Raw genomic sequence first — 10860 nt, 5'->3', positions numbered from 1 at the left:
ACACACACACACACACACACACACACACACACACACACACACACACACCCTCCCCACCACTCAATCACTCAGCAACAGGTCACAGTGAAATGTCATGGCGACCGCAGCGTAACTTAGAAATAGCCAACAACAACAACAAGCGACCAATACATTTTAACCCACGACATCGTTTTCAAAGTAGCCCAATATGGCATAAAAACCGCAAACATGGCAACACTGGTGGGAGCACAGGAAGCAGCGATGACATCACCGTGTCATCCAAAAACATAGCAGGCATTGGATTAATATTTTTAAAGGAACTGTTCATATCTTTGGATGAGTAAAAAATAAATCAAAATGTTTCACGTCAGCAAATCAAGTTTAAGATATGTAACTTTCAAAATACAGAAATCATCCCTGTATAATGCGTTTTTCATCTTATGATGTAGCCAAATGGTAAGAAAAATGCATCATACAGAGATGATTTCTGTATTTCGAAAGTTACATATCTTAAAAACGTGATTGTTGACAAGCAAAACATGTTACAACTATGTCAACAATGGACTAATGAAGCAAATACCAAAAGATGTTTTTTTGGGTGGAATTTTCCTTTAACCTCTGATCATTGTGTAACGTCATCTTCTTCTAAACTTCAACGGTAGAAAAAATACACTTAACATCTTCAGGACATTAAATTAAAATGGCATGTTTCTTTTTTGTAAAGAAAGTTTATTTATAAAGCAGGTCTCAGAACACGAGCATCCCAGACCAGAGCGGACAGAATCTGACATTACAGCTACCAGGCCCACCAATCAGAGGCACCGTGGCCACAAAAAGGCAACATAAAAACAAAACACATGTTCCCGGTTTTTCCCTGAACCCCAAACCACCCCAAACCCAAAACCAACCCTCAACCCAAACCAACCCAAACCCAAAACCAACCCTCAACCCAAACCAACCCTCAACCCAAACCAACCCTCAACCCAAACCCAAAACCAACCCTCAACCCAAACCAACCCAAACCAACCCCAAACCAACCCAAACCCAAAACCAACCCCTGTGTAGATCATAAAGGACAAGTGGTTTGGTATATAGGCAATATGGTGTCACACCCTCCCCTCTGATAGACTTAGGTTGTCATTTAATGTTTTACCATATTGCTTATATCTATCCAGTCCTCTCAGATCTACACACGTGGGGCTTGGATTCTAGTAACCCAATACAGAGCCATATATTCTGAACCTGTTCAGAGGGAGCAGGCAGAAGCAGAATGGAATTCATCTTTAGCTACCATGTTTGGAGACTCTGGTATGGAGGAGACAATGTAATATAAAACTGTCCATTATTATCTAAAGAACCCATCTGTTGTTCCACCTCTGAATACAGATTCACCCCTTTTTTCACACACGTACAGAGATGAGCAGACAAACACACAGCCTGGCTCAAACTGGATTTGACTAGACAAAGTGGAAGAGAGAGGGGTGTTTGGGAGGACGTCATTGTACGAGACAAATCTAACAAATAATCACTTTTAAAATAAGATTTAAAAAATAAAAATCAACTTAGAGCATGCAAAATGGCTTTTCAGTTAAAACACAATTACAACACTTTAAAAAGTTCCTCTGAGGCAGGAGGGGTAGTTAAAACATAAAATACCCTCTCTATGTCCCAAATGGCACCCTATTTCCCATATAGTGCACTACTTATGACCAGGGCTCTGGTCAAACGTAAAGACCTGGTCATAAGTAGTCTAATATATAGGGATTAGGGTGCCATTTGGGCTCTCAGGCTCTGCCACCATCCACTGGGGTTCCACGTCAGGGTTCCAACGGGTGGGGTTCTGAGTGTTCTAGGTTCCGGCTGGTGGACTGGAGGTCTCTCCTCAGTTCACTGGGCTCCTTCTGGGACGAGACAGACCCATGTGTCTGCTGGCTAGACTGCCTGGAACACATGTGGATGCAATATAGCATTATGGAAGATAGCAGGGATGAGATGGACTAACGCTTAAGGAAGCTAACACAATGCTGTAATGTAAAGCTACTGAAAACATTGACATTGATTTTGAAAAGTTTCTGTGAAATTACAGTAAAATATTTGGACAATGACCTGCTTGTGGACTCAATCATATTTTGTTGTTGCTTCTTTTTTTCCTCCAGTTGAGGGGAGTCCTGGACAAATAAACACACTAGGGTTAGACCAGGTTGAGGAGAGTCCTGGACAAATAAACACACTAGGGTTAGACCAGGTTGAGGAGAGTCCTGGACAAATAAACACACTAGGGTTAGACCAGGTTGAGGAGAGTCCTGGACAAATAAACACACTAGGGTTAGACCAGGTTGAGGAGAGTCCTGGACAAATAAACACACTAGGGTTAGACCAGGTTGAGGAGAGTCCTGGACAAATAAACACACTAGGGTTAGACCAGGTTGAGGAGAGGGAGTCCTGGACAAATAAACACACTAGGGTTAGACCAGGTTGAGGAGAGTCCTGGACAAATAAACACACTAGGGTTAGACCAGGTTGAGGAGAGTCCTGGACAAATAAACACACTAGGGTTAGACCAGGTTGAGGAGAGTCCTGGACAAATAAACACACTAGGGTTAGACCAGGTTGAGGGGAGTCCTGGACAAATAAACACACTAGGATTAGACCAGGTTGAGGAGAGTCCTGGACAAATAAACACACTAGGGTTAGACCAGGTTGAGGAGAGTCCTGGACAAATAAACACACTAGGATTAGACCAGGTTGAGGAGAGTCCTGGACAAATAAACACACTAGGGTTAGACCAGGTTGAGGAGAGTCCTGGACAAATAAACACACTAGGGTTAGACCAGGTTGAGGAGAGTCCTGGACAAATAAACACACTAGGGTTAGACCAGGTTGAGGAGAGTCCTGGACAAATAAACACACTAGGGTTAGACCAGGTTGAGGAGAGGGAGTCCTGGACAAATAAACACACTAGGGTTAGACCAGGTTGAGGAGAGTCCTGGACAAATAAACACACTAGGGTTAGACCAGGTTGAGGAGAGGGAGTCCTGGACAAATAAACACACTAGGGTTAGACCAGGTTGAGGAGAGTCCTGGACAAATAAACACACTAGGGTTAGACCAGGTTGAGGAGAGTCCTGGACAAATAAACACACTAGGGTTAGACCAGGTTGAGGAGAGTCCTGGACAAATAAACACACTAGGGTTAGACCAGGTTGAGGGGAGTCCTGGACAAATAAACACACTAGGATTAGACCAGGTTGAGGAGAGTCCTGGACAAATAAACACACTAGGGTTAGACCAGGTTGAGGAGAGTCCTGGACAAATAAACACACTAGGGTTAGACCAGGTTGAGGAGAGGGAGTCCTGGACAAATAAACACACTAGGGTTAGACCAGGTTGAGGAGAGGGAGTCCTGGACAAATAAACACACTAGGGTTAGACCAGGTTGAGGAGAGTCCTGGACAAATAAACACACTAGGGTTAGACCAGGTTGAGGAGAGTCCTGGACAAATAAACACACTAGGGTTAGACCAGGTTGAGGAGAGTCCTGGACAAATAAACACACTAGGGTTAGACCAGGTTGAGGAGAGTCCTGGACAAATAAACACACTAGGGTTAGACCAGGTTGAGGAGAGTCCTGGACAAATAAACACACTAGGGTTAGACCAGGTTGAGGAGAGTCCTGGACAAATAAACACACTAGGGTTAGACCAGGTTGAGGAGAGTCCTGGACAAATAAACACACTAGGGTTAGACCAGGTTGAGGAGAGTCCTGGACAAATAAACACACTAGGGTTAGACCAGGTTGAGGAGAGTCCTGGACAAATAAACACACTAGGGTTAGACCAGGTTGAGGAGAGGGAGTCCTGGACAAATAAACACACTAGGGTTAGACCAGGCGTGTGAGTGCACGTCAATGTTTGTGCGAGTATTCATCATACCTGTTTTTCTCTCTCTCAAATTCCTCATGTGGCTAGTAGAGGGAGGTGAAGAGAAGGCACCAGCAGGTCCTCTGTACTGGGGGCAGTCTTTCTTAATGTGGGCATGGCTTCCACACAGGAAGCAGCATCGTTTCTCGTCCTGTCTTCTCCAGTATTCACCCTGACGATGTTCCCTGCCCCCTTCCGCCCAGTCCCTCCTTCCCTCTGCTCGGTCCTCCTGCTCACGACGCTGCCTAGACCTGGAGAGGAGGAGATGATTATGCACACAGACGCTAACAGTTTTGACTTAACTCCTGAGTTTAGTTAGGGGGTGCCAGGAAGATCATGTCTACCAGAGAAATGTTGGATTTCTCCGTAACTGTCATGTCTAGACCCAATACAAAGGACTCGTGGGAAAAAAAGTCATTTGTGGAATAGAAACTTTTCATAAACCTTTAACATTGAAATAAATAACTCCAAAACAATGGTGTCCTTTTTGCATTTTTTTGTATTAAAATCACAAAATATATGATCATACAAACAATATCAGTCACAATAATAATAACTTAGGTTTCTCAGGAAAAGTCCTGTACCTCAGGCGTTAAAATACGGTCCGGCGCAGAAAGTTATTCAAGTGAACCTATTTGACCTCATGCACACGCAACGTTCATCAATAAGCGGTGTGAAAAACCAGTCCCACACAAACCATAAACGTTTGTTCCACACATCAATACAAATGATTAGCATCCGTCAGTCAGGTCCGTCAGTAAATCTGATCCAACAATAGAACTCCAGAGAACGGAGATTTGCCTGTTATTGTAATCTATTTATTATTGTAATCTGTTTACAATAAATCTGTTTGTTTATTATTGTAATCGGTTTACAATAATAAATAATCTGTTTGTTTATTGTAATCTGTTTATTTATTGTAATCTGTTTATTTATTTATTATTGTAATCTGTTTATTTATTGTAATCTGTTTATTTATTTATTATTGTAATCTGTTTATTTATTGTAATCTGTTTATTTATTTATTATTGTAATCTGTTTATTTATTATTGTAATCTGTTTATTTATTATTGTAATCGTTTATTTATTTATTATTGTAATCTGTTTAGGAATGTTGGCGGCGTTATCGCTTTCTTGAGGTATGGCTACAGGGCACTTTTATGAACCAAACAAAAAAAAGGTATGAACAAGCTTCAGAGCTGAGGGTTTGAAAACTTCCTCTCGCGCGTCACCGTCACCATTTCTATGCAGTTGATGCTGGCTATTTAATTGGGAATTAAAGGTGAAGCACAGTGCAGGGAGGAGATGCACCGAGGCAGTCAGGACAAATCTGAGGCCGTCGCACACCCCTCCCCTGGAAAAAGCCAACCATTACCATAAAAGGCAGATCTTGGTCTGGGAAACCGAGAAAAATACTCCTCACTTGTCTCTCCAAAGATATCCAGGACCTTGCAGCGCTCATCTCCTCCAATTCCTCAGCCGAGGGGAAACACACCTTAAGGCTTGAGACATGGACAAGATCCGGCACTATCCAGCGAGTCAGGATCTCTTTCGTGAGGATGTTAGAGACTGTCCTTGCTGTAGCCTGTCAAAGCGCAAAGAGCTCCACCCGCTTGGAAGAGTAATCGACAAAAACAAGCATGTACACATTCCGATTCGAGCTTCTAGGAAATGAACCCATTAAATCCACTCCTAACATTTTCCAATGTTGTGTAATCACGGTTTGCTGCAACTTGCCAGCAGTCTTCCGGCCTTCTGGTTTGTACATTTGACAAACCTGACAGTTTCAGACGTGACTTTACAAACTCAGCAAAAAAAAGAAATGTTCCTTTTTCTGGACCCTGTCTTTCAAAGATATTTGGATTTTTACAAACTAACTTCACAGATCTACATTGTAAAGGGTTTAAACACTGTTTACCCATGCTTGTTCAATGAACCATAAACAATTAATGAACATGCACCTGTGGAACAGTCATTAAGATACTAACAGCTTACAGATGGTAGGCAATTAAGATCACAGTTATGAAAACTTAGGACACTAAAGAGGCCTTTCTACTGACTCTGGAAAAACACCAAAATAAAGATGCCCAGGGTCCCTGCTCATCTGCGTGAACGTGCCTTAGGCATGCTGCAAGGAGGCATGAGGACTGCAGATGTGGCCAGGGCAATAAGTTGCATTGTCCGTACTGTGAGACGCCTAAGACAGCGCTACAGGGAGACAGGATGGACAGCTGATCGTCCTCACAGTGGCAGACCACGTGTAACAACACCTGCACAGGATCGGTACATCTGAACATGACACCTGCGGGACAGGTACAGGATGGCAACAACAACTGCCTGAGTTACACCAGGAACGCACAATCCCTCCATCAGTGCTCAGACTGTCCGCAATAGGCTGAGAGAGGCTGGACTGAGGGCTTGTAGGCCTGTTGTAAGGCAGGTCCTCACCAGACATCACCGGCAACAACGTCACTTATGGGAACAAACCCACCGTTGCTGGACCAGACAGGACTGGCAAAAAGTACTCTTCATTGACAAGTTGCGGTTTTGTCTCACCAGGGGTGATGGTCGGATTCGCATTTATAGTCGAAGGAATGAGCGTTACACCGAGGCCTGTACTCTGGAGCGGGATCGATTTGGAGGTGGAGGGTCTGTCATGGTCTGGGGCGGTGTGTCACAGCATCATTGGACTGAGCTTGTTGTCATTGCAAGCAATCTCAACGCTATGCGTTACAGGGAAGACATCCTCCTCCCTCATGTGGTACCCTTCCTGCAGGCTCATCCTGACATGACCCTCCTGCATGACAATGCCACCAGCCATACTGCTCGTTCTGTGCGTGATTTCCTGCAAGACAGGAATGTCACCGTTATGCCATGGCCATCAAAGAGCCCAGATCTCAATCCCATTGAGCACGTCTGTGACCTGTTGGATCGGAGGGTGAGGGCCTGGGCCATTCCCCCCCAGAAATGTCTGGGAACTTGCAGGTGCCTTGGTGTAAGTGTGGGGTAAAATCTCACAGCAAGAATTGGCAAATCTGGTGCAGTCCATGAGGAGGAGATTAATGCAGCTGGTGGCCACACCAGATACTGACTGTTACTTTTGATTTTGACCCCCCCTTTGTTCAGGGACACATTATTCCATTTCTGTTAGTCACATGTCTGTGGAACTTGTTGAGTTTGTCGCAGTTGCTTTATCTTATTTTCATACAAATATTTACACACGTTAAGTTTGCTGGAAAATAAATGCAGTTGGAGTGAGAGGACGTTTCTTTTTTTGCCGAGTTTATCTAGGCTGAGATTTGGCCAGTTCAGTAGAGCTTCATCAGCAGGAGTTCTGGCACTATGCTGGTCATCAGAACTTCGCTCTTTCCCGCTTCAATGCGTTGAGTGGTTCTGCCACCAGGGAGAAGTTTGACACAAACCCATGGTACCATCCTGCCATCCCAAGGAACAATTGAAGGGCTTTGAGGGTGGTTGGCATAGGGAAGTCTTGTACAGCCTTGGTCTTTTCAGGATCCACATGGATTATATCAACATATCATTAAATGAGTCCCTTTTGGATGATGTGCTTTTCTGGGGACAAATGATATGGCTTCTGCTTGATACGTATTTCCTGTGTAAGGAATATCTTGTTCTTTAGCAGCCTGCTGCATCCCAGCTTCCATGTTCATTAGTGCTGAGCGATTAACCAAAATATCGCTTATTTTAACAACTGATGTCGGCTCAATTATTTGAATTCCATTTCATTCATATTTTTTTTTCTTCTTCCCTTTGGTGAGCTCGATGTGCACATTGCACAGTTTCTCTACAGATAAATCAGATCCAGCCTGAACTGTGTGATGTAGTAGGGAGTTGTAGTTTCCAACAGGCCAATATTCTACATAGTTTAGCGCATAAAACATGGTCATTAACTACAATGACCATAATCCATTGCGTGTCTACTTGTCCAGTCTGTGTTTCCTTTATGCCCGCTACAGAAGAGGAAGCTGGGACATAGAGAGCAGCTGGACCTTAACCAGGTATCTCTACCTGAAAATACATTATGTAAGTGATTGATAGTTGGTATTCAGCAGTCATAAAAGTATGCTTTTTACTTTGAAGAAATGCTAAAATAGTGATTTTGTCAGACAGCAGCTTGATAGAGATGAGATGGAATGAAAGTCATAAAGTAAATGTAATATGTAATAACTGAAATATTAAAGTAATGTGAATAACTGCTGGTTAATGAGTGATCAGCAGTAATGGTCAGTCACAACCATCATGGGACTTGTATTCATGGTTTTATTCTGTGTTGTTACAGCATTCAATGCAAATAATCTAAACCGAAAACGACCTCAAAAAGCAGGCTTCATGTTATATTGTGGACCTTTCACCTCGTTCCACAGCTTCTCATTGAGCAGCGGATGACCGCGGTGACCAGGATGGAACTTCCTGTCCCAGGGCCAATAGACAACAGTAACACCAGCTGGTGTAGTTTTGAAAGGGATGTTGATGGGTGGGGCTTGGCAGTGAGACTGTTGGGATTTCAGCTCTGGACAGAGCAGCCAGAGCAGGATGGTGGTTCTTATGATGGGAGTTAGCTGTGTTGGCCTGTTGTGGTTTACTTGATACTGATTTGGACATGCGACTGGAGAAAGTCCCTCTTTGCTACATCTCAACAGAACACGTGAGGGGTCGAGACTGGAGACTGTGGCTGATGGTCTGACTGGCTGTGGTTGATCGTCTGGCTGCTGTCCCAGTCTAACCAGTCCGTCGCCAGTGGTGACTCTTTCTCTGAGTTGACTGGCTAGTAGAGGGTTGACGTTTCTCAAGATCAACTTAATGACTTCTTTCCTTCTCAATGCAAGGTTTCCACCGTCTGCACGAAGGAGTGGTAACTGTATGCCAAGTCTTAGATACACTCTCCTTGCACTGGATTCCTGACTGTCTGCCAGCTCAAGGTACGAACAACCTTCAGAGCGGAGGAAAACTTCCCTTCTCGCACGCGAAACATTTTTGATGCAGCTGCTACGGACTATTTAACATGTAAATTAAATGGGAATCGCAGCGCTGGGAGGAGACGCACAGAGATGGTTTAGCCATCGATTTCATGGCTGTCACAACATAAACACACACGGGTATACACCCATACACATGCTAACGCAACAAACACACACACACACACACACACACACACACACACACACACTCCTTACTTCCTGCGCATGGGGCAGTCTTTCATGAAGTGTCCGATCTTGCCACATATCCTGCAGCAGCGGTCGTTAGGAGCCAGTTGTCCCTCTGTCAACACCTCGGGATCAAAGAAGAACTCCTGAGAGGAACAACCACAAATTACTGTTATATATTATTATAACACATCACCATTATATACTACTACTAGTACTCCTGAAGAACATACAGGAGTTTGGGGTTACTTAGAAATGTCCTTGTTTTTTTTTTAAAGAAAAGCACATTTTTGTCCATTAAAATGACATCAAATTGATCAGAAATACAGTGTAGACATTGTTAATGTTGTAAATGATTTTTGAAGCTGGAGCCGGCAGATTTTTTTTATGGAATATCTACAGTTGAAGTCAGAAGTTTACATACACTTATGTTGGAGTCATTAAAACTCGTTTTTCAACCACTCCACAAATTTCTTGTTAACAAACTATAGTTTTGGCAAGTCGGTTAGGACATCTACTTTGTGCATGACACAAGTCATTTTTCCAACAATTGTTTACAGACAGATTATTCCAGTGGGTCAGAAATTTACATACACTAAATTGACTGTGCCTTTAAACAGCTTGGAAAATTCCAGAAAATGATGTCATGGCTTTAGAAGCTTCTGATAGGCTAATTGATAACATCTGAGTCAATTGGAGGTGTACCTGTGGATGTATTTCAAGGCCTACCTTCAAACTCAGTGCCTCTTTGCTTGACATCATGGGAAAATCAAAAGAAATCAGCCAAGACCTCAAAACAAATTGTAGACCTCCACAAGTCTGGTTCATCCTTGGGAGCAATTTCCAAACACCTGAAGGTACCACGTTCATCTGCACAAATACTTCAAAGTTGTGGCAAAATGGCCTTAGGACAACATAGTCAAGGTATTGGAGTGGCCATCACAAAGCCCTGACCTCAATCCTATAGAACATTTGTGGGCAGAACTGGAAAAGTGTGTGCGAGCAAGGAGGCCTACAAACCTGACTCAGTTACACCAGCTCTGTCAGGAGGAATGGGCCAAAAATCACCCAACTGATTGTGGGAAGCTTGTGGAAGGCTAACCGAAACGTTTGACCGAAGTTAAACAGTTTAAAAGGCAATGCTACCAAATACTAATTGAGTGTATGTAAACTTCTGACCCACTGGGATGTGATGAAATTAATAAAAGCTGAAATAAATCATTCTCTACTATTATTCTGACATTTCACATTCTTAAAATAAAGTGGTGATCCTAACTGACCTAAGACAGGGAATTTTTACTAGGATTAAATGCCAGGAATTGTGAAAAACTGAGTTTAAACGTATTTGGCTACGGTTATGTAAACTTCCGACTTCAACTGTACAGAGGCCCATTATCAGCAACCATCACTCCTGTGTTCCAATGGCACGTTGTGTTAGCTAATCCAGGTTTATCATTTTAAAAGGCTAATTGATCATTAGAAAACCCTTTTGCAATTATGTCGGCACAGCTGAAAACTGTTGTTCTGATTAAAGAAGGAATAAAACCGGCCTTCTTTAGACTAGTTGAGTATCTGGAGCATAAGCATTTGTAGGTTTGATTACAGGCTCAAAATGGCCAGGAACAAAGAACTTTCTTCTGAAACTCGTCAGTCTATTCTTGTTTTGAGAAATGAAGGTTATTCCATGTGAGAAATTGCCAAGAAACTGAAGATCTCGCACAACGCTGTGTACTACTCCCTTCACAGAACAGCGCAAACTGGCTCTAACCAGAATAGAAAGAGGAGTGGGAGGCCCC

The 10860-nt window shown here is 43.2% G+C and overlaps 1 protein-coding gene across 2 annotated transcripts in view; it reads right to left on the bottom strand.

The window, feature by feature from the left end:
- Positions 1-1261: 1261 nt before the first annotated feature.
- tut7 (terminal uridylyl transferase 7) overlaps positions 1262-10860 on the bottom strand; it is a 60224-nt gene continuing 50625 nt past the window's right edge. The window contains exons 26-29 of one of the 2 annotated variants that reach the window (XM_029763874.1): positions 9095-9210; positions 3912-4150; positions 2086-2147; positions 1262-1920 (exon numbers count right to left, since the gene is read on the bottom strand). In XM_029763874.1, the coding sequence (XP_029619734.1) occupies positions 2098-2147; positions 3912-4150; positions 9095-9210 (405 nt within the window). In that variant the 3' untranslated portion in view covers positions 1262-1920; positions 2086-2097. Of the gene's footprint in view, positions 1921-2085; positions 2148-3271; positions 3788-3911; positions 4151-9094; positions 9211-10860 lie in introns of those variants that run through there. The other variant, XM_029763873.1, reaches the window with a different exon arrangement.

This window comes from Salmo trutta, chromosome 9 (genome assembly GCF_901001165.1).
Source record: "Salmo trutta chromosome 9, fSalTru1.1, whole genome shotgun sequence".
Classification (NCBI taxonomy): domain Eukaryota; kingdom Metazoa; phylum Chordata; class Actinopteri; order Salmoniformes; family Salmonidae; genus Salmo; species Salmo trutta.
This window is presented reverse-complemented; position numbering and strand designations above follow the sequence as displayed.